The sequence below is a fragment of the Pteropus medius genome, unplaced genomic scaffold (genome assembly GCF_902729225.1).
Source record: "Pteropus medius unplaced genomic scaffold, Ma_sr-lr_union100, whole genome shotgun sequence".
Lineage (NCBI taxonomy): Eukaryota > Metazoa > Chordata > Mammalia > Chiroptera > Pteropodidae > Pteropus > Pteropus medius.
This window is the reverse complement of record NW_024355522.1, coordinates 778853-803280: the sequence shown is the minus strand read 5'-3', so window position 1 is coordinate 803280 and position 24428 is coordinate 778853. Positions and strand designations below refer to the sequence as shown.

At 43.8% G+C, this 24428-nt stretch overlaps 1 protein-coding gene across 1 annotated transcript in view; it reads right to left on the bottom strand.

Annotated features, from left to right (window-relative positions):
• AR (androgen receptor) overlaps positions 1-24428 on the bottom strand; it is a 146602-nt gene that overhangs the window by 43804 nt on the left and 78370 nt on the right. The window contains 1 exon segment of the mRNA XM_039858720.1: positions 8812-8963. Coding sequence (XP_039714654.1) covers positions 8812-8963 — 152 coding nt within the window.

Here is a 24428-nt window from a genome sequence, read left to right as displayed (position 1 = left end):
AACACAGGACCGCGGACACATGCTCTCATGTGACCGACTTGCTTTCTTTTCACAAGTCTGAGGCTATGCAAGGAAACTTCTAGTCGCCTTATGTCGTGGAATCCTTCTAACTTCTCTGGGTTGTGGTCTTTAACATCCCCATTTTATAGGAGAGAAAACTAAGGCTCAGGGAGGAGATGTCATCTTCTGAAGGTCACACAGTTAACAAACACTGGGCTCAAATCAAGCTTTTTACCACTATACCAACAGTGCTTCTGCCTGGGGAGCAACTTTAATATCTTTGTAGGACTCGGTAGGTTGCTGCAAAATCATCCCACATGGCCACGCCTCTTTGTTCCCCACTTCTCTCTCTGCTCCCATGGGATCATAATCTGAACCTAAACTTACTGGCTGGTCCTCAGTGAGTTGCAAAAAAGACAAAGAAAACACTTTCCAAATGACACGGGCCTCAGAGGAGTTTTGGAGGCGGCACAGAGGCTCGCAGCTCAGGTGGTGGCAGCCGAGCCTCTGGTCTGAAGCCGAGAAGGTCCAAGGGACCCCACGGACTGGATGCCCACCTAGTGCTGGGTCCTGGGGCCCTGGGCAGGGCTCTAACCCCCTCCCCGCATAGGGTTCTGGACAAGATCTGCAGGTGGCTCGGGTAGCCGGTGGAGATAAGTATTAGGCTACGTGCTGCTTTTGGTTGGCTGGTTTCTAAAAGGTTCAAAATGGAACAGCTGGTGGGGGTGGAGGAGCGTAAAGCCAACCTGTGGGAAGCAGAGTGAATTCTGGTATATGGCTCGGATTTCGTTTCAAACACAGTCAAGTCACAGGCCACAGCAAGCCATTATTCTCTTCTTGAAAGAAATGCCCCCCTCCAAGAAAAACCTATAATGCTACAACCAAGCAACACTCCTCCAAGGGGTGCAAAGCACGAAAAACGTAGCAGATAGCACTCGAGATAAAAAAATAATCTGGCTTGGTTTCAAAAAATAGCCATCTGGCTTCAGGAAAAGAAGCCTCAAGAATTTATTTACACAGGTGTTGGCTCGGGTTTCTATTGAATCTGGCCTCAGCATCCTTTAAGGCACGCCTCCGGCTCGGCAAGGGAAACCAATGGCTGAAGAACGGGGAGGATAATTTATGGCCTGCCTTAGCTTTTCTCCTGGCCTGTGGCTGTGGACTGCAATTTACCAGGGCGGTCAGACAACTCTCGTTGGGACTGAACATGCAGGGAGAGCTCTGACGCCTTAAATGCCACAGCCTGGAAGGCAGCAGAGGCAACGAACCCGCGCGCTTGCAGGGGTGTCTGGTGCACATTCCCCTTGAAGGCCAAGAGGAAAGGTGAGGAAGAGATTAGCCATGGCCATATTGTCATACGAACGGCACTGGCACTCTGCTGGTTAATTAAGTAACACTGAAGAGAAGTTTACGCCGAACCAAGGCCTTGTGGAACCAGGGGACTGTAACAAACGTCATCTGCCATCTTCCCTTTCAGCCTTTTTGATGGGTGCCGTACGCGTATGTGTGCCAATGAGCGAGGCTTCACTACGGGAGAAGGAACCCAAAGTTTTCGGGCACCAGGAGCTGTTACACCTCATTTTGTTCTCACAATAGTCCTGCGAGCTGTTACTGTCCTCGCAGAGGCATGGAGCAGTGGAGGGATTTGCTCAAGGTCACATATCTATTAAGTCCTGGAGCCAAGGATCGAACTCAGGTCTGCCCATTTCCCAAGGCTGATATGTATAAAGTGGGCCACTGGCCGATGGGCACATCGGGAACATCTATAAAATTTTAGAGATTTATTGTTCAAGATTTAGACTGTTATAGATTTATTGCTGAAATCTTCGAGATTATTTGGTGCAAGCATTTTATTATTCAGATGGAGATTTTGAGGTGCAAACAGGGAACGACACATGCCTCGTTCTACTGGCTGGAAGGAGCCTACTTCCAGAAAGCACGGTGTCGGGGGGACAGGCATAAAAAGCCAGCTGAAGGCGGGTCATCTGATGAAGAGCCCCCTAACTGCCCCGGGACTCCACGCCGTTCCCCAAAGAAGCTTCTTGCTTTCACGCAGCCCTGTTTTTGACCAGTCTGTCCTCTTTCTGAAGTTCCCTTCGTACCTTTCTGTATCTGGCAAACTATCATGTATCTCTCAAGACCTCGATCAAGCCTTAAGTCCTCTGGGAGGCCGTACCAAACCTTCCAGGTAAAACACCTTATTCTCAGTCTCTCTGCGCAGGGGACTTACGCTTACTCCCCGTTATGTTGGGGTCTCTGGGTCATATGCGCCTCACGGCTGCTAACTAGTTGTCGGGCTTTGCAAACGTCCTTAACTCTTCTGTGCCTCAGTGTCCCCGTCTGCAAATTGGGGGCGATAATAAAACCTGCATCTTGGGGTTGTGGTGAGGACTGAATGAGAAAACGTCTAGGAAGCAACTAATGCATATGGAGTGCTCGAGCAGTAATTTGTTATCTCCTATCCCGGCGCCTGGCGTAGGGGCGGCGCACACAGTCAGCGAGCGGCGACTCTCCGTCGAACGAAGAGATGCGACGTGGGCAAGTGGTGGTCATGGTTCAGCCGTTGGGGACATCCCCGTGGCACGGGTACGCCCTGATGTGCCTGGAAATTCCTTGTCAAAGGCTAGACTAGTGGTGTGGAATCTTCTGTGGGTTACAGGACTTGTGGAAATGACGTGGAAGCTAGGAAAACTCTCCATAAAAACAAATTCACGCACGTACGTACAAACGAGACCTGGCAACGATGTTCACATCAAAAAACGTCTCGCAGAGCCCGCCTGCCGCAGACGGCCATGATCCCTCCTTCCCCTAGGGAGGATGTGGTGGCGGAGGGTGCTGTCACACAGCGGTGGAGGCAGTGGGGACTAACAGGGACGGAGCGCCACCAGCAAGCCAAGGAGCGCGATGTGTTTATTATTGTTTCACACGATCTCGGGGTTCCGAGGTAACAATCACCACGGCTCTGATGGGCTGTGAGGCAGGAGAGCCCGTCAGAAGGAAGAAGTAATGGCCGCAGGCCCTCGTCTCTGCCATTCCTTTGTTCTATGAACCTGGTAAAGCTTCCTCCTTGCTCTGGGCCTCAGTTTCCTCGTCCACGAAACGGCTTGGCCAGATTCTTAGATTCCTAAGTTCCCTTCTTTTATGTCTTAACGGGTTTACATTGCAAGATCCCGTGATTCCAAGCACTATGAACCTTTTATCTTTTCGTTAAACAGCTCCTGACTGAATCAACTGTCCACAAAGAGAAAGGACTTATGAGTGGGTGATGAAGAAAGGTGCTCGTGTAACGTATGGACCTGTGGGAGACCCATGGTCGCCAGGGCCCGCATCCAATGTTCACTGACTGAACGCGTGAGGAGATTATGTTCTGATGAGGCAGCTCGGTAGCATATAGGCAACAGCGCATCCAGGGGCTGAGAATTCTAAACCGTATTTCCCCTATAGAGAGTCTTTCACCCCTGAATCTGTTACTTCTGTACGGGAAGAAGTTTCTTCTTCGGTACGGGCACAAAGCTCACCTGCCTCCTTGCAATGCCAAGAGCAGCTGCCTAGCTGTAACGAGGAACGTGAACACTGAAAAATGGCTTCTAGAAGTATGTGCACATGGCTATTAGCACTGAAAAGATTAGGTTTTTGAAATGATGGCGTCTCGCAGACTTCAGTTATTTAGAGGGATAGTGTGTTTCTTGCCATGGGACTAGAGTCCAGAGAAGTAAGAAAGCACTCCTACCTCTGAAGAAAAATTGAGTCCAACGCTTACCCTTGCAATAGCAGCGAAATGCAGAAACCTACCACCCAGAGTTTCACGATTACCAAGAGATTCTGTGAGAGATTGAAAAGCTTCTAGACGCAGTGTATGGGAGCGCTTCAAAAATAGAAGACTGGGGAATGGTAAGGCACGGTGAAAGGAGGCAATGGACTCTGAAGATCTTGCAAGTGACACAGCAACTTCTTATTAATCATTGCTTCATAAGAATTCTCATGGGGTAAACAAGCAGGCACAGGTCCCTACAGAGCAGCGATGGCAAATCTCTGGCACGGCTCCCAATCCGGGCACCAAAAAGAGACTTGGGGTCGGGGGGCATCAACTGCAATGAGTTACGAAACTAGATTAATTATTCTACACGCCTGTGGCCTCGTGCTGTCATGCGGAGGACCAGAACTAAGCTGGCAAGTATGTAAACGCAAAGGATCATGGGGAATATATGGCAGGTGTGTAAGTCAACTGGTCCCCTGGGCCCTACTTTCTATGAGACAGGGTTCTCCTGTAACGGTATCAGAGTCCTGAAATTCCTTTCTCTTTAACATCTGGAGTATACGTAGCATCCAGCAAAACTCATTCGTATCTATTTCTTAGTCATCCACATGCTTACAGTACAAAAGTCTAGAAAATATGTGAAATATTTTCGACTTGTCCTCCAGGTACTACGGGTGGGGAGTGATCTATCAGATCACCGGGGAAAAAAACGTATCCTCTTCTAGCGTTCATAGGTATGTTTTTTTCTCCTGTTTAGTTAAAAAGCATGGGACATAGAGGCTGCCAGATCAGGCATTCTGGGAAAGCAAGACATGTAAACTTTGGTCAAGTGAGATGAATGTTTAAAAGTAGATAATTTAGAAAGGTGCTAACTACCAGGAGACAAGATAGAGCAACATTTGCCTCAGAGATTTGCAAGCGCAGGACCAACCACGTAAAGGAGTCGATGAGCTAGAGCCTGCAAGGCAGACCCAGGCGCCATTCGCTCAAGAGCTGAGCATGATTTTTACACTCTAAATGGTTGGAACAAATCAAAAGAACGATAGTACTGAAGGGCATGTGAAAATTAAGAGAAATTCCCATTTCAGTGCCCATAAAGTTTGAATGGAACGCGGCCACACCTACTGGGTTATGTACTACCTGGGCCTCGACAGAAAGTTTGCCAACCCCTGATCTGAAGTCTGCCGATGGCATTTAAGAAAAACAGAGACGGATAAAAGATAAGAGCAGCTTTGGGAAGCGTCCCCTCCTTGGCCGAAGACACCCGATCGGGGCTCCGTTGAAGGAACTGCAAGTCGATCGACCCAGAATAGTCACCTGGCCTCTGGGAAATGTCACTCAAAAAGTCAGAGAGTGCAGAGGACGCTGACGTGCACCGAAAGGTCTCCGCAGGTTCCCAAACGAAAAGTAACATTCAATTCCACATGAGCTGGTTGAAAGGACACAAGAGTTTCAATGGGGGTTCGCTCACGTTTCTTCCCTCGCAAAAATCTGGAGCGCGAGACGGAATCAAAGCCAGGCTTATATAAAATTTGCCGAGGATACTAAATTGGGATGTATTGTAAACATCAGTGAGGCTGGAGTAATTCTTTGGGTTCAGAATGTAAACTCCAGTTTCGGTTTTATGATGTGTACCAAACGGCGCTCCATGTGTACAAAACAAAGGGATGTCCAATCTCCAGTGTTTTACTAGAAAATGCCTGAAAAATAGTAAATTCTTGTGCGCGTAATGCACACGATGAATTAATTAACTCTCTTTGAAACACGATGAGGTAGAGACGGGGACTCATATCCTGATTTTCCAGATGAGAAAATGGAAAAGAAGGGAAGTCCCCCAGCCACAGGGACGCCGGGGAGAGGCAGCCTCAGACGCCTGAGCTGTGACCCGGTCCAGCCAGTGCGCTGTCCCAGCTGATTTTAAGAGAATGGGAGTGAGGATGTGCCATCTACTAGGAAGGCAAATAAATCCAACAGTGCACGTGGGCACACATGTCCACATGTCTGCTCAAATAGCGATGACGTTCGTAATTTGCAGAACTGTCACAGTCTAAAGCTGGAAGAGCATTTAAAAATACCCGGTTTAACACATTTATTTTACGGACAGGGGAAATTGAGGTCCACAGTGGGGGGAATTCCTTATCTAAGGTCACAAAACCAAAACCCCTCTGAACCCCTACCTCTGCGGATGGGCATAACTGTCTTCGAACTTCCTTGGCTTTTCCGTAGAATCCGATGGGGCCTGCCCCTCTCGCCTCTCTGTTCATCCCACCTACCCCACCAGCTAGCTGATTCTCCTCATGCCAGTTTCTAACCCTCAAACCATCCGTGCAATCACGATTGTGCACATGTGCGCGCGCACACACACACACACACACACACACACACACACTCTTTCCATCAAGTAGACTGTAGAGATTTTAGCCCCTTCGCCTAGTGCGATTATTTTTTATTTCAAAATATGCAGATCCTTCCCTGAGTAGCCTCGGCCTCACCCGAAACGCCCGGCATTACCAACAACGGAAATATGTGGCGCCCTCTCCTTTCTGGTCCATGAGGAAACCTGGCCGTATCGCAGTGGACTCTGTGCTGAGCCTTGTCCCCGTGACAGCAGTAGAGCCTCATGCTTTATGAACTGCCAGAGTGAGAAACGGGTTTCTGTCTGATGTGCCAGGCTTTTAAGTCTTGTACCTGTGCCCAGTCCAGAGATTTCTGAAACCATGAGCTAAGTGGTAATTAACACTCTGAGGACTCAGTCTGAGTTAACCGACAACAAACAAATGAGGAAGAGAAAGATTTGCACTCCCACTCTCTCCAAGACAGGTGGAATTCCAGGTTTCAGCTAGGCAGGTTCGGAATCACCTTCAGAAAGGCCATTTGGGCAATAAAGACACATTGTAAAAAATGGAGGAAAAAAACCAAATCAATAAATGTTCTCTGAGGGTAATAAGACAGCCCCCTGCCTTCGAATAAAGATAATGATGGCAGTAAACTCCAGCCACCAAGCTTTACAGATGGGAGGACAATGAAAACACCAATCATTTTTTTGTTTGGGTTTTTTTTAAGCCACCTTATCCTGTCCCTCAAAAGGGCTCAGAACTGGACCCTGGAGTGCATATTCCAAAGGAGCCAAGAGGCCTCGTAGCTTTGTAAGGAATCCACTGCTGAGTTTTCATATTTTAAGCAGGCAAGAGCGTTTGGCCCCATAAGCTCACAGAGGCTCATTTTCTCAAGGAAAACATAACCGGGATTCTCTCACTTCAATGATTCTAGGGGTCTGGAGTGTTCTGAGCCCTCGCTGGATTTGAAAGCGTTTCGTAAGTCGAGCGATCGCCCTCCTCCCTCCCTTGTTCTCAAATGGCCCAAGGTCCGAGTCATGGCAGAGATCCTGCCAGCTTCCCTTCTGCCTGCCTCCCTCCTGCAGCCCCAGCTTCTGCCGAACGCTCCCATGTGGAATATGTTATGACAGCAAAATCTTCCCTTTCACAATCTGGTTGATGACTATCCATGTTTCCCCAAAACAACAATATCATGACCCAGATTTGTAAAACCCAGAGGCAACAGCGCGTACAATATAATCTATCTGCGACATTTGCTTGTTTGCTTGCCTACTTGAACTCGTTTGCTGTCTGATATGCCTGCTATTACTGTCTTGCCTGCGCCGGCTGCCATACCAGCTGCAGACGGGCACCCCGTGTTTCATTCTCTGCACCCCCTGGAAGACGGGGCCCGGGGGAGAAGCCGGTTCTGGCGGGGAAGGTGGGGTGATCGGAAGTGTCTGGAGGTGCTTCTCACTACCTTTCTGATGGCCGTCCTTCCTTAAGCCCTCTAAAGAAAGGAGGGCGCTGCCCTCTGCGTCTGTTTCCCAACTGCCCAGGCCTAGGCCCTGGGCCCTAGACCTCATCCCGGCCCAGCATGAGCTCAGGGCTAAGGGTGGAACATGTGGCTCGCTTTCAGTAAGAGCAAGTGTCAGCTCTCTACTTGTTGCTTTGGGGACTGGGAAAAAAAGACCCAAATAACAGTTTTCCATTTTATAGGTCTTCCTGCCACCTGACCAAAATGATAAAAAGACCATCATCATTCCAAGTGGCTATCAACGGGGATACCAGTTAAAGGACGCTCACTTTCTACCTTGTCTCTAGATCAGGGGTCCCCAACCCGCAAACCGTGGATTGGTACTGGTCCGTGGCCTGTTAGGAACGGTGGCCAGTGAGTGAAGCGTCATCTGTATCTGCAGCCGCTCCCCAGCGCCAGCATCACCGCCTCAGCTCCGCCTCAGATCACTGGGCATTAGATTCTCACAGACACACTGGTCCCTGGTGCCAAAAAGGTTGGGGACTGCTGCTCAGGCATGTACATGTAGCGCCTCTGGGGTCTGAGCAGACATGAACTGTTCTAAGCTAAGTAAGACTAAGGAGCTCGGGCTTGAGGCCACAGCCACTGTAAGACGCAATTTAGCTCGGGGCTCTGTACCAAAGGACAGATAAAATTGTTTCACCGCTCTGGGTCCTTATCTACCTGGGAGCTATTAATGCAAAGAGGCCTCAAGGAGGCAGGAGCAGGCGGGAGCAGGTGCAGAGACGGATGGTCTGAACAGCGAGAACCCTTCCTTTCTGGGGCCGAGGCCGGGAAGCCTTCGCGAAGGAACAGTCTCCTTTTCACCACAAAGAACGGGCTGGGGACTCAGTTGGGGTTTCTCCACTTCTAAACTCTCTAATAAGAACAATTTTTTCCCTCACTAGGAGCAGAGTGGAGGGAGGAAATTAAACAAGCAGGGAGGAAATTAAATCTGTTCAAATCATTAGTTTCTCTTCCATTCCTAGGCCCCACCAAGATCCAAGCACCAGCTGAGACCACCTTCGTCGCCTGCATCCCTGCACCGCTTGGGGACCGGCGAGCAGGAAAACTTGCTTCTCTGGACTCTTAGGTTCTTTGAGAGGGCCCTGCCAGTGACCTCGTCCCTGAGATGAGAAAATTCCAGGCCCTGGAGAACTGGTGCCCCTCTCTAGAAGATGAAGGAGGAAGGGAAACAGGGCTGAGTGCGTGAGAACCTTTACCTTCGGCCGCTCTTTTAAAGAAGACTTTGCAGCTTCCACAAGTGAGAGCTCCATAGTGACAGCCAGAAGCTTCATCCCCACAGATCAGGCACGTCTTCTGCGGTGGAAAGTAGTAGTCGATGGGCAGAACGTGGTCCCTGGCGGTCTCCAACCTGGGGAGACACAAGGAACACAACGCGACACGCATCAGTGCTTGGCACGAATGGCAAGGTAGAAGTCAGAGATCTTCGGGAGTCCCCCACATTGCTGCCGGGGCTAACGGAAATGAAACAAAAGGACGAAGAGCCCTCAAAATGAACACACGAGGGAATGACTGTGATTAGTATCATCACGTCAGTGTTCGTTGGTGTTTCCTCTCCGTTGTCTCGCTTTCCAAAGAACTCTCTCTACATCATGTGGACGTGCCCTGCCCCCCGCAACGTAAAGTACCCGAATCCCTACGCCTGAAGCTCCTGCTGAGAAATGATGGGCGGCGATGCTACGAATGTCTTAGGGCTGCCATCTCGGCCCCTGGCCACTAAAATCACACGTTCCCTGGGTACTGGGATGGAGCTTCTGAGGTCACCTGGGCTAACAGCCTGTCTCCAAGAAGACCTGTGTCTGAGTCCTTCTAGGCGTCTGTGAAAGACAGGGCCAGAAAGCCAGTCGCGAAACCTGGATGGCATGGGTAATTCTCAGTCTCCCATGGTAATTAATTACAATTTAAGCAAATGAAGCATGGTTTTTACTACCTAGACATCAGTTTCTTTTCTCTCCTATGTCCTGTATCTAAGCATTAAACAAAACTCAAGTGACCCCTTGTCATCTGCCTCAGACAGATGACAACTGCCCGGGTTCTCACGCCCAGGAATGCAGCTACTATTGTTTATGAGTACTTCTTCCTTAAGCTGTTATGGCGGCCTGTTTGCTGGGTGGGGTGATTTTTGACATCCCAAAACAACTGTGTGAGATGATTTTCTTTCCTCCTGATTTCACATAAAGAAAATCGGACTCGGAGAGGAGCTGCCCAGGACTATCTGACTCCAAACCCAGCACAGTTTTCATTACCCTATTATCTTCTCGCTACTCCCCTTGACTGTCAACCTGTGGCTCTTTGGTAATCACACTCGGCACAGTCATCAGAATCAAAACGAAACAAAAAAGGAGGAAAGGTTATCCTCCCTTCCACCTACCAATGAGCAGCCCTGGCAGAGCGACAGCAGAGAAAGCTTTCTCAGGCTACGCTTGACGGGCGAGCACTTTACCTCTGAGACACAAACATCCGCTTTACTTCAAGTCCCAAGTTTAACACAAAGCACGGACAAAGCTCTGCTGATATGCAAACCCGGCAGATGGCCATGGTGACCTGTCTGTTCTCCCCACAAGCCTTCTGTTTGGTATCATTACTGGAAAGCCAGCAGGAGTCTGCCCGCCAACCAGGACTAGCAAGGGCACAGATTCCCCAGGGAAAGAACTTCACTTCCCATAGACGAGTGGGTGAAATGCTACCAATGTCTTTCCCTGGGCTAAAAATATCATTTCTTTGGGTAAAAATTATGCCCCCGTCCTCATTCATAAAACAAGGAGAAGCTTTTTTTTTTTTTTTTTTTTGCATGTATCTGTATCCTTTTCCTGTTTTTGGAGTTCTGTAAGTAATACAAACTGTTCGAACGGAATCAGAAGGGCATGCATGCAGGCTGCCTGTTTGCCTGCCCTTTTCACGTACGTAATCTCACTTGATCTTCCTGACAACCCTGTCAGGTAGCTCTGTATTGTCCCTATGTCGTATGAGAGGGAACTCATGCTGACGAAAATTGAGTAAACTTGTTCAAGATCACTCTTCTAGTAAGTGGAAAAGCCAGGATTCTATCCTAGGTAAGTCTGACTCCAGAGTGTGGATCTGTAACCAATGACTAACCGTGTTATAAGACTGGAAGTTGAGATTGGATAGCTTGATTCAACTCGACTCCTAGAACCTAGCCCCATGGTCTAGGTGCTGGGGTATAGTGGGGTTTTTTGGGGAGGGGGGGTGGATAGAGTGCTGATGAAGATATTAATCTAGCCTCCAGTAACTTACTGTCTAGTAGAGAAGACAGGAAACAAGGAACTGTAGAACACAGTGGGTGATATAATAGAGCGCGGATTGTCACAGATTAGAAAGCACCTCAAAGACAGGAGTTTTTTTGAAAGGCGAGATAGTATACATGGGTAAATGAGATCGCCGTGACAGCAACGATAATTATTAGTATATAACTGCACAATAAATATCAGATAAACAAAGTGGAAACCTATGTGAAGTAAATAAGAGGTCTTTTTAGAAAGAGCCTTTAAGAGAAATTTCCATCTGTACTAAAATTGAAAATACACTTCCGATTGTTGAAAAGAATCTAATTGATCAAATGTATAACCAATGCCTAAAAAGAGGAGAAAGTCATCGACATTTTTTATTAGATATGAATTTAATAAAATACATCTTACACACAAATAACTGTAAAGAAGGAGAAAGAGGAGAAACGATGAAGACGATTTTAGAACTTGAACTTGTCCTAACTACAAGCCACCCTGACTGGAGGCCTGCGGTATCTCCTGACCTCACCAGGTCATTTTCCACCTACCTCTCCTGGCAAAATATTCCAGCCAGCTCTCCCACTGACCCTGGCCTAGTGCTCACAAAGGGCACACTGCAGTTTTGAGTCATGAGATGACCTTTGGGCATTGAAAATAAAAATCTCAACCGTGGTGCCTCTCCCACGTCTACATCCTAGAGAAATCCGCGCATATTCGCTTTGGGAGGCGTGAGTGGGAATGGTCATGACGGCCCCTGTTCGTAAAAGCAAAAACGATCACCATCTGCTGACGGGAAAGAGAAGGAAATTATGGCACACTCATTAAATCAAACGCCAGTCAGCAAGGAGAAGGAACAGAATACAGGCACGTATAGGTGCATCTCACGAGCTGATGTTGCATAAAAGGCGAACTCACAATAGCATACATACAATATAACGCCATCATATAATGCCCGAAAAGAAGCAAAAGTAGATAATATATATGTAAATATATGTATGAAAAAAATATGCCAGGGAATAAACCCAGTCTATTACCTCTGAGGGGAGGCTGGGGATAAAGACATAAGAAAGGAGGAATCGAGTTCCTCCATAGAATGAATCTATGCATTCATTTAAAAACCATTTATTCAGCGCCTACTACATACCAGGCACCATTCCGTGTCCTGGGATTGGAGCAGAGAATGACAACAGCAAAAAGAGATGGCATTGATATTTTTTTTTAAATCAGGGCTCACGTGTGTTCATTTTATTATGACGTTCGACATAATAATGCATGTACGTGTACTCTTTTGTATAACAGCATGCAGTAAAAGGAATATTAACAAGACGTTTCTGACATCCTCCTGAATTACACCCTACCTGCAAGTACGGCAGAAGTTTGCTTCGAGAACGAGTACAGAATCGTTCTCCTGAGACGCTGGGTGTCCTTCTGCCTCCCCCGAGTCACACGCTCACTCACTATCCCAACGCAGGGCACTCGGCTCATGAGTCTGAAGCGAAAGCGCTACGACATAGAACGGGAGTTTTCCAGACCAGAAAGAACACCGCTCCCTATTCTCCGACACGTTCACTGTTAATTAAAGTGTATTACGGATGCCGGCTCAATCTTGGGAAGATGGGGCTCAGAAACGCTCAGCACCCAGCTGTAATCTCAACCACTCGATCGATCGATCGATCAATCAATCAAACCCTCCCTCCCTCCCTCCCACGTCCTCTTACTCTGAGATATCTTAAGAGGTCTAATTTAAGTAAGGCCGCCAATGATTATGGAACCAGGGTGAAATGCACGAGTCACAGAGCAGTTTCTGCCGTTTGCTCTGCAGAATGGACAGCCCTCCACCACTGAACCCTGGGCTCCATTTTCATTCATCACATTAAGGAATACAGTGACAACTTTCCATGAATTTTTAAGACAAAAATAAGAGAGTTTAAAGTTAGTCTTAGAGAGATCCCTTGCACCTCCTTCTCTGTGGGTACAAGGGATGCTTCGATGGAGAAAGTGGCCAAGTAATGGCATAAGACTGGTACCTTCTCTTCCTGCTGCTGCTCAGGTTTGAAATTTGATGACAGTCTGTCCAGGAGGACATGTTTCCGTTTAAAAGTAGTATCTGACTTTACTTCATAGCTCTCCAATTCTGTATAACAGTGCCTTTTGTTGAAATGGAAAGATAGATAGGTAGAAGATCTGATTTTCATGCCTGTCTGTGTCACTTTCTAAAAGAATGACCTTGAAGAAATCATTTAGTTTCGATTTCTTCATGTGTGAAACAGGTCAAGAAATATAGAACTCACAAGGTAAAGCGGCCCAGAATGTTGCTGGCACAGTGCTTAAGAACTGGACATTATAATAATAATCTCATGACAGAATGATAGGAAGGAGAGATGGGAGAACTGAATTCTAAAAAACCACCTCTGAGGTAGGGATCCTTATTCCTACTTTTAAGATATGGAAACTCAGACTCACTTAAGATCAATGGCTTATCTGAGTTCATACAGTTAGTAAGTGACAAAGCCAGAATTCACAACTGGGACTATTACCCCCTAAATCAGGATTTTGCCACTATTCTAAATTGCCAATATAATGGTTGTTATAGCATGGCTTTAATTTACTTAGGTTATTTTAACAGGTTTATTGATATATCATTCGCATACCATAAAATTCACCCATTTGGGCATATTTGCATTTAGTGCCACAAACTAATTGCAGAACATTTTTATTGCCCCAAAAAGGAGCCCTGCACCCGCCAGCAGTCATCCCCCATTCCCTCCTCCTCTCGACTCATTTACCTTCTGTCTCTAAAGATCTTGAACTCATGTCCTCCCTCAGACACACTGAGTCGACAGCTAAAGGCTGGCTGAGTGATGACTACACGTTTGACCAATGAGAAGACCACTGGACCCGAGCGATCTAAGACACTGCTCTTAAAGGGTCCGCATGTCTGGACTTACCCAGCCCAGGGCCCCGCTCGGAGGCAGCCGACCGCTCCCAGACTTAACATGAAGGAGACTCGCCAGCTTATATTAGAGCAGCGGCCTGAGGGGCAGGCACCTGATTTAACGTGCACATCTAGGAGCCTGTGGGAATACTTTCTGGGGACGCAGAATTAGGGGTGTCATCTCCGTGCCCTGCCTTTGCTGTACCTCAAAGCGTCAGTATCTCTTGGAAGCTTTTGCCTGTGTCTCGTACCCCTAATTGTACAGCTACAGCCGAGGGGATGCTTCGTGACCGCCTGGCTCTGGAGGCCAGAGGAGCCTGTGTTCTTGGTCCGACAGGACTGCCATAACTGGTGTCATCCAGAGGGGAGCTCATAGCCCTGTCTGGCGCCTTCGTTTTTGTGACTGCTGCCTGGGGACACCTCTACATCGCCCAGTTTGGTGACTAGTGGGGCTTACGCTCACGGGTCTCGCAGTTCTGTAGTAAATGGAGAAAGAGAGCTCTTCAACAGCTACCACACCCGGGGCACAGCAAGGGGCGGATCTGGGAGCTCGGTCTTTCTGTAGAGGAGGCCTGTTAGCTAATGATCTTGACTGCGGTGGGGCAGGCGTCCAATTAAGCGCACATCTAGGGACTGACTGGAATCCTTTCCAGAGACCTTGAAGGCAGCACTATCTTTGTTTTCACCCTCTGTCATGCTCCAGAGAGCCAGTGTCTCTGGGAGGGGGGGTTCCTACATGTATCTGTTGCCCTGGTTTTTATGCCAGGTGCCTGCTTTTTGTGGCTGGTACCCAGGAGACAGCCCTTAATCATCAGGCGCTGGGGGCCGGGGGTTTTGGGGCTTCCACTTCTGAGTCCCATGGGACTGTGGCAATCAGAAAGGCAGTTCTTGACAGGGTACTACCCACGGGACACTACCCAGACAAGAGACTGAGGCACAGCCCCGGTCTTTCTGTGAAGGAGGCCTCTTGCTTGTCCTGGAGCTTCAGAATGAGGGGAAGACTTCAGATTTGGCACGTATTTATTGGCCTATGGAGGTGCTCTCAAGGAACGTAGGCTGTGGACGCCATCTTGTCTTTCTGCCTTTCTTCACGCTGTTGGTATCACCCGGAAAAGAGCTATACACTCGTCTAGAACCCCGGTTTCTGTGACTCATGCTCGAGGGATACTTCCAGATCGCCTGGCTCTGGTGGCCTGCAGGGCTTATGCCTGTGGTCCCACAGGGCTGTATATATTTGCATACTTTTAAAAGCTGACGTCTGAGGTTCTGGCTTCCAATCATATTGAATCTAGGTGCTGACTGAGATCCTTCCCTTTGGGACGCTGACAGGTCTTGGCACATACTCAAATACTGGCAGCTATAAAATTTATAATAGGCTATTTAAACAAGCATAAATATTTGAGAGACAACCAAGAGTTGAGGCGGGGTTGAATGACAAGTTTCATCTCCTATACGAGGCCATTCTTTCAAGACTGGAGGAGGTAGTTCCTTCATCTAATGTCTGGAAAAAAAACACTGTATGTTCAAAATGAAAGAACAAGACGTAAGACATGTAACTGACCTGATAAAGAGCTCATAGTAATGGCCATAAAGTTGCTCATCAAACAGGGGAGATGAATGGATGAACGTGGTAAAACCTCAACAAAGAGACAGAAAATATAAGCACCGAATAGAAGTCACGACGCTGAAGAATAACTGCACTAAAAATACACTTGAACGGTATAACAGGGGACTACATGAAGAATAAAAAAATGAGTCAACTTGAGGACAAAGCAGTGGAACTCACCTAATCGGAACAGCAAAAAGGAAAAAGAATGAAAAAAGTGAAGCTAGGTTAAGGAACTTATGGGACAGCATTAAACAGACTAACATTTGAATCACAGGGCTGCCAGAAAAAGAAGAGAGGACAAAGGGGTAGAAATCATATGGGAATGAACAATGGCTGAAAACCTCTCTAACCTGGGGAAGGAAACAGACATCCAGATCGAAGAACTGCGAGTTCCAAATAACAGGAACCCAAAGAAACCCACATCAAGACATATAATTTAAATGTTAAAATTTAAAAACAAGGAGAGAATATGAAAGGCATCAAGAAAAAAAAAACAACCTGTTATTAAAAGGGAACCCACAGAAAACGATCAGATTTTTCAGCAGAAACTTTGCAGGCCAGAAGGGATTAGCATGATATATTCGAAGTGATGAAAGGAAAACCAAACCAAACCAAACAAAACACAAACTTCCAACCGAGAATACTCTACTCGGCAAAGCTATCATTCAGAAAAGGAGAGAGAGAGTTTTCCAAACAAGTCAAAGCTAAAGAATCTCATCCCCACTACACCAGCCCTATAACGAATGTTAAAGGGACTCCTTTAAGCTGAAAAGAAAAGGCACTAAGTAGTAACAAAAATACATATGAAAAATACATCTCACCAGAAAGGGAAATGCTAGTTACGGTAGTGGATGAATCACTTATAAAGCTAGTATGAAGGTGAAAAGACAAAGGCGGCAAAAATAACTATGACTATAATTAGTTAAGGGATGGACAAGAAAAACAATATAAAATGGGACATCGAAAACATGAAATGTGGGGGCGGGGAGAGCAATAATACAGAGCTTTAACAGTGGGATTAAACTTATGGTTTTACCAACTTAAAATATACTGTTCTAGATATAAGTTGTTGTATGTAAGCTTTATGGTAGCCACAAAGCAAAAGCCTATAGCATGTACAAATAAATGAAAAGAAAATATATAAGCATACCACCAAAGAAAGTCATCAAACCACAAAGGAAGTGAGCAAGAGAAGAAAGGAATAGAGACGAACTATTTTAAAAAGCCAGAAAATAATTATAATGGCAATAAGCACATACTTAGCAATAATTACTTTAAAATTTAATGAACCAAATTCCCCAACCAAAAGACATGGAGTAGCCCAAGGAATTGAAACAAACAAACAAACAAAAAAACCCAATCTATATACTACCCACAAGAGATTCACTTTAGATATAAGGGCACGCACAGCCTGAAGGAGAAGGGATGGAATAAGATATCCATGCCAATGGAAACCAAAATAAAGTTGGAGTAGCTATACTTATATCAGAGAAAAGAGACTTTAAACAAAGATTGTAATAAGAGACAAGAAAGGTTACATGATGATAAAGGGGTCAATCAAACAAGAAGATATAACATTCGTAAATATTTATACACCCAACGTAGGAGCACCTAAATGTATAACACCAATATGAACGGACTTGAAGGGGGAATATACAACATTACAATAATATTAGGGGACTTTAATACCCCACTTACATCAATGGATAGATCATCCAGACAGAAAATTAAAAAAAGAACATTGGCCTTAATGACACATTAGACCAGATGGACTTAGATATTTACAGAACATTCTATCTCAAAGCAAAATATGCATTCTCAAGTTCACATGAAACATTTTCCAAATTAGGTCATCTATTAGACCACAAAACGAGTCTCGACAAATTTAAGTGGACTGAAATCATGTTCAAGCATCTTTTCCGACCGCAATGGTATAAAACTAGAAAGTAAAAGAAGAACCTGGAAAATTCACTAATATGTAGACATTAAACAATGTGCTACTGAACAAGCAAGAGGTCAAAGAAAAAAGTAAACAGAGAAATCAAAAAAATACTTTTAGGCAAATGAAAGTGAAAATGTAATGTACCAACATTTATGAGATGCAGCAAAAGCAGTTCTAAAAGTAAAGTTCATAGTGATAGATGCCTATCTCAAAAAACGAAACAAAACAAAGTAAGTCTCAAATAAGCAGCCTTACTTTTCACTTCAAGGAGCTAGAAAAGAACACAGCAAGCCAAAAGTCAGTACAAGCAAAATAGCAAAGCTTAGAGCAGAAATAGAGACTAAAAAGACAATAGAAATGATCAGAGAACCTGAGACCTGGTTCTTTGAAAAGATAAACAAAATTCACAAACCTTTAGCTAGATTCGCCAAGAAAAAAGACAGAGGACTGAAATAAAGTCAGAAATAAAAAAGGAAATGTTACAAGTGATACCACAGAGACACAAAGGATCATAAGATACCACCACAAACCCTTTGTTGCTAAAAATTAGACAACCTAGAAGAAATGAATAATATCTATAAATGTGCAACCTACCAAGACTGAATCATGATGAAACAGAAAATCTGAATAGATCAATGACTGCAAAGAAAGTCAAACAGTAATCAAAAACCTTCAATGTTTTGTTTCGTTTTTTGAGGTAGTCCAGGACCACACGGCTTCACTTGTGAATTCTACCAAACACTCAAAGAAGGATTAATACCAATCCTTTAAAAATTTTCCCAAAGAAATGAAGTGGAGAAACTCTTACAAACTCATTTTATGAGGCCAGCATTACCCTGCTATCAAATCCAGAGAAAGATACCACAAGAAGATTGCAAGCCAATATCCCTGATGAACAGAGATGCAAAAATCCTCGACGAAATATTCGCAAACCGAATTAAACAATAAATATAAAAGGCTCGTACACCATGATCCAGGGGGATTCATTCCAGGAATGTAAGGATGGTTCACCAACCGCAAATCAATTAATGTGATACAGCACATTAAGAAAATGAAGGATAAAAAACATGATCATCTCAATGATGCAGAAGAAGCATTTGACAAAATTCAACGTCCATTTATGATAAAAACTCTCAGCAAAGAGGTTATAGAGGGAACCTACCTCAACACTGATAAAGGCCATAGATGACAAGCCCATAGCTAACATCGCAACCAACGGTGGAAAGCTGAAAGCTTTTCCACTAAGATCTGGAACAAGATAGGATGCCCTCTCTCACCACTTTTATGCAACGTAGTATTGGAAATCCTTGGCAAAGTAATTAGGCATGACAAAGGACTAAAAGGCATTTCAATTGAAAAGGAAGGAATAAAACTGTCGCTATTTGTGGACGACATGATATATTAGAAACTCTAAAGAGTCCACTGAAAAACTGTTAAAACTGATAAACGAATTCAGTAAGGTCGCAGGGTACAAAATCAATACACGAAAGCTATTGTGTTTTTGTACACTAATAATGAACTATCAGAAAGATAAATTAAGAAAACAATCCCATTTACAAATGAATCAAAATAACAAAATATTTGGGAAAATTAACCAAGAAAGTGACAGTCTTAGATATTGAAAACTCCAAGATATTAATTAAAAAAAAAAGAAAACACAAATAAATGGAAAGTGATTCCATGTTCATGTCTTAGAAGAATTGATATTTTTAAAATATTCATACCACCTAAAGCAATATACAGATTCAGTGCAATCCCTATCAAAATCTAAATGGCATTTTTCAACAGAAATAGAACAAACAATCCTAAAATTTGTACGTAACTATAAAAGGCTTCAAATAGTCAAAGCAACTTTGAGAAATAAGAACAAAGCAAGGAAGCTGAAGGCATCGTGCTCCTTGACTGCAAACTATATTACAAAGCTACAGTAATTTAAACAGTATGGCTTTGGCATAAAAACAGAACATAGGTCAATGGAACAGGAGAGCCCAGAGAGCAACCCACACATATATGTTTAAGTAATTCATGACAAGAATATACAATAGGAAAAGAACTGTCTCTTCAATAAAAGGTATTGCAGAAATTGGACAGCCACCTGCAAAAGAATGAAACTGGACCAATCTCTTCCACCATACACAAAAATGAACTCAAAATAAAGACGTGAATGTAAGACGTGAAACCATAAAACACCTAGAAGAAAGCAAAGGTGGTAAACCCCCGATATAGGTTTTAGCAATAATATTTTGGATCTGACACCAAAAGCAAAAGCCACAGAAACAAAAATCAACAAATGGGACCCTATCAAACTAAAAAGCTTCTGCACAGCAAAGGAAACCATGTACCAAATGAAAAGCGAGCTACTGAATGGGAGAAAATACTGACAAATCATATATCTGATAAGAGGCTAATATCTAAAATGCATTAAGAACTCATACAGTTCAAGAGGAAAATAAACAATCGAATTAAAAAACGGACGCAAGATCTGAATAGATATTTTACCAGAGAAGACATGCAGATGGCCAGCCAACAAGTACACGAAAAGATGCTCTACATCGCTAGCTATTAGGGAAATGCAAATCAAAACCGCAATGAGATACCACCTCACACCCATCAGAATATTAAAAAGACAAGAAATAACACTTGTGAGGATGTGAAGGAAAGGCGAGCCTTATGTATTGTTGATGGGCAGGTAAATTGGCGCAGCCGCTATGAAAACCAGTACAGAGGTTCTTCAAAAAATTAAAAATAGAAACTTCATATGATCTAGTGATTCCACTTCGAGATATTTATCTGAAGAAAACGAAAACAAGAATTTGACAAAGTATACGCACCCCCACATCCACTGCAGCATTATTTACAATTCCCCAAGATGTGGAAACCATGAAAGTGTCCATCGATGGATGGATAAAAATTCAGCCATAAAAAATAAAACCCTGCCATTTGCAACAACATGAATGGACTCCTAGCACATTATGATACGTGGACTCTAAATATATATGTATACACACAACACACACACACAACACGCACACACACGCACGAGCTCACAGATAGAGAACAGATGGGTGGTTGCCAGAGGCAGGGGTAGGGTGGGGTTGTGAGAAATGGTAAACTGTTTTTTTTTTTTTCAGTTAAATTGCAAAAATAAGATTTGCCCTTTATGAGCTTTTAATATCAATGGAATTATAAAATCTTTTGACTTGCTTTTTTCACTTAGCATATTTTTTTTTAAAAGATCCATCTACATTGTAGCATGTACAATGAATTCATTTCTTGTTATTGCTGTGCGATGTTTCAAAGCACGGATATAGCACATACTGTTTACGTATTTGTGCACTGGTGGACATTTAAGTTACTTCCGCTCTTTGGCTATTATGAACGATGCTGCATCCAACATTTGTGTACAAGTTTTTCTGTGGATACATGTTTTTAGATATCTTTGTATTGCTAGGTCAAATGGTAACACTTTAAGAAACTTCTGGGCTATTTTCCAAAGTGGCTGCACCTTTTATATTTTTACCAGCAATGTATAATGGCTCCGATTCCTCCACATCCAAACAAATATATATATATATTCTGTCTTTTTTAGTGTAGTCATCATGGTGGGTGTGAAACGGTATCCCATTTTGGTCTTGATTTTCATTTCTCTATGGAATAATGGTGTCGAACCATTTTTCATTTGTATCTCTTTTTTGGAGGAATGTCTAGTCAAGTCCTTGGCTCGTTTTAAAATTGGGTTATTTGCTTTTCTAACGTCGAATTGTAAGAGTTCTTTATATATTCTAGAATCGACACCCTTATCAAATATGCAATTTGCAAATATTTCCTCTCATTCTATGGGCTGGATTTTCACTTTCTTCATGGTATTGCGGCACAATTTCAAATTCGATGAAGTCTAATTTATCATTTTTTCCCTGTGGTTGTGCCTTGTTAGCATCACACACACACACACACACACACACACATACAATATACACACACACACACACAACAAAGATTTACTCCTATAATTTCTTCTAGGAATTTTGTCTTAGCTTCAGCATTTAGGTTCATGATACATTTTAGGATAATTTTTGTGTACAGCATAAATAAATGGTCCAAATTTATTTGTTTGCTAAGAATCCAGCTGGGATTTTCAGAGGGATCGCCCTGAATCTATGGGGAGTATTGCCATCTCTCTTAAGCATGAATCTACTGAGATCACTGGGTCCTTCGTTCTCTTAAATGTGGTACATTACATTAATTGATTTTCGGATGTTGAACCAAACTTACTTTGCTGAGAGAAATTCCAATTTTACAATTCTTAATATAAATCTTACTTGGCCATTATAATCCTTTTTATTACTAGATTTGGTGTGCCAGTATTTTGGTGAGGACTTTTAAAAAAATCTATATTCAAAAGTGATACTGGTCTGCAGTTTTCTTTGTGTGTGATGCCTCTGGTTTCGGTATCAGGCACCACTGGTCTCACAGAATTAGTGTGGGAGCATTCCCACCTCTTATTTTTTGGAAGAATTTGTGAAGGATTGATATCAATTCTATTATTTTTATTTATTTATTTATTTGTTTATTTATTTACATTTTTATTTTATTTTTTTTCTGAGGAAACCCTTGGTTGACCTCACAGATTGCAAGGACCCTGTCAGCTTACGATCACTTATTTATTTTTTACACCTACAGCCCCTGGTCTTCTTAGTTGGTCTCCCATCCAAGTACTAACCAGGCCCGATCCTGCTCAGCTTCGGGTTCGGGCACATTCAGGGTAGCACGGTTGTAGACTTATTAATTCTTCTTTAAATGTTTGATAAGATTCACTAGTGAAGCCATGTGGATCTGGGCTTCTCTTTTTGGGAAGCTTCTTTATTTTTAATTCACTCTGCTTGCTATAGGACTATTCAGATTTTGTATTTCTTGAATCAGCGTGTGTCTTCCTGGGTATTTATCTAGGTTACGTGATTTATTTTATCTCCGTTATGGCACATACCCCATTTTCATGGCGGCTTTTATGAGTCTTCTCTCTTTTGCTCTCAGTCAATCTTTATTAATTTCTTTCCTGCTTTCCTTCTCATCTTTACATTCCATCACTTATCAGAGCTTCCTCTTCAGAAATTTATGAATGTCATCAATGACAGAGTGTGATGCAGGGTGAGGATTAATATGCATGTATTTGGAAAGGGGGCTCATTTTGGGCTAAGACAAGTACACACAGGGTCATTGCAAGATGTAGCAAGAGAAATGCTGTAAAAGGGGCCATGATAGTGATTACTATAGGAAGAAAAAGTTGAGTGTTTTGCCTGGGAGACTAGGGAATAAGGCCCACCAGTACTAAAACCGATTACTAACCAGGCGAGGTGTTTTACCTACCTGTCAAACATTTACTCTGGAATAGGTCAGATGGAGATGCCTATGGCTCTAACGCGTACTCAGCACTCAAACCCAGCATGCAGAGACTGCTTTGCATAATGCACAAAGATGAAAAGTTACACGTCACTGTGCATCAGGCAACTATAGGCCTATAGGCGATTTCCATTCTTCTGTAGTTTATATTACTGACGAACATGCTAACGCAGCTGGAGAGGTGGTAGCAAGACTTTTTATCAGCGCGCCCCACCAAAATGACAAAGCTGTCCTTTTCTCCTGGAATCGCTGTCAGAAATGAGGATGAACAGATGAACCCTTATTACAGTCATGTTCTTGCATCTCTGAAGCCACATCTGCTGTATTCTGTGAGCCAAAATCTTTCTAATGGCTTGTTAGCCATCACAGCCAATTGGCCACGGATGAACTAGCCAGATTCCTTTCTGCAGTGTCATCAAATCTGAGGGCTGAGAACTGTTTCCACATTCTTTGTTTCTAGAATCCATTGCCAAGAAAACAGGAAAAGAGAAAACAACTTGATTTTAATTCACCTGGTAAATCTTATGGGGCCAATATTGTTCTCACATTCTTTGAACTTCTGAGACCAAAAAGACTATTTATCGAGGACTTGTGACGTGTTTTAGCACAGTCGAAGGTGGTTAATCCCACAACTACTACTGCGGGGTATGCAGACTACCTCCGGTTTACAACGAAGAGCCAGAGGCACGGAGGCATGGAACGATTTCTTCAAGATCAGACAGCTAGGAGAGTAGTGGAGCCAGGATGTGAATGCGCGTCTGGCTAACTCTAAAACTCCTGATTTGTCCTCCATGCTGTATGGCACTGCTTCTCACTGAATGTCAGGGCTGGACGGCCTTCAGAGATCAGCTAATCCAGTGTCTCCTGCCCTTGGGTGCACAGTAAAATCACTAGGGGGCTCTCTTAAAATACCGATGTCCCTCCCCATCCTCCCAATTCTGATTTAATTGGAATAGGGTAGGATGCAGGCATCCATTCTTTTCAAACTGCCCTAAATGACTTAAATATCCGGTTGGGATTGAAGCCCTCTGACCTGGTCTAACTTTCTTATTTTTCAGGGAGAAATTTTGGGGCCCACAAAAAAACAAACAAACAAACAAACAGAAAATTGACCAGGAGAAACAGTCTTTCAGAGATATGCCTGAGACTGGCACCCAGGTGTTATGATTCCTATGCTGCAGATCTGCTGTAGAATAATATTTCTAGTCACGTTCTGTTTACTAAGTTCGCCCAGAGCCTAGAATCTGGAACAGTCGAGCTATGAAAAATCTATATAATGACCAACATCGGCCACTCAGCTATGCTCCAGGATCCTTTGAAAAGATGGTAATATCATTACGAAACACTCTAAATATTCCACCAAAGGAAAAAAAAAAACTATTAGAACTGATCAATTCGGTAAAGTCAGATAAAAAATTAATATTCAGAAATTAGTTGCATTTTTATATACCAGTAAAACTATCAGAGAGAAATTAAGAAAACAAACCTATTTACAATTCCATCAAAAAAGGAAACAAATACAATACCTAGTAATGAATTCAACCAAGGAGATAAAAGACCTGTACTAGAGACCTTTACTCAGAAAGAGACTGGAGGAAGAAACTGAAGAAGATACAAATAAATGGAAGTATATACAGTGCTCATGGATAGGAAGAATTAGCATCATTCAAATGTCCACACTACTCAAA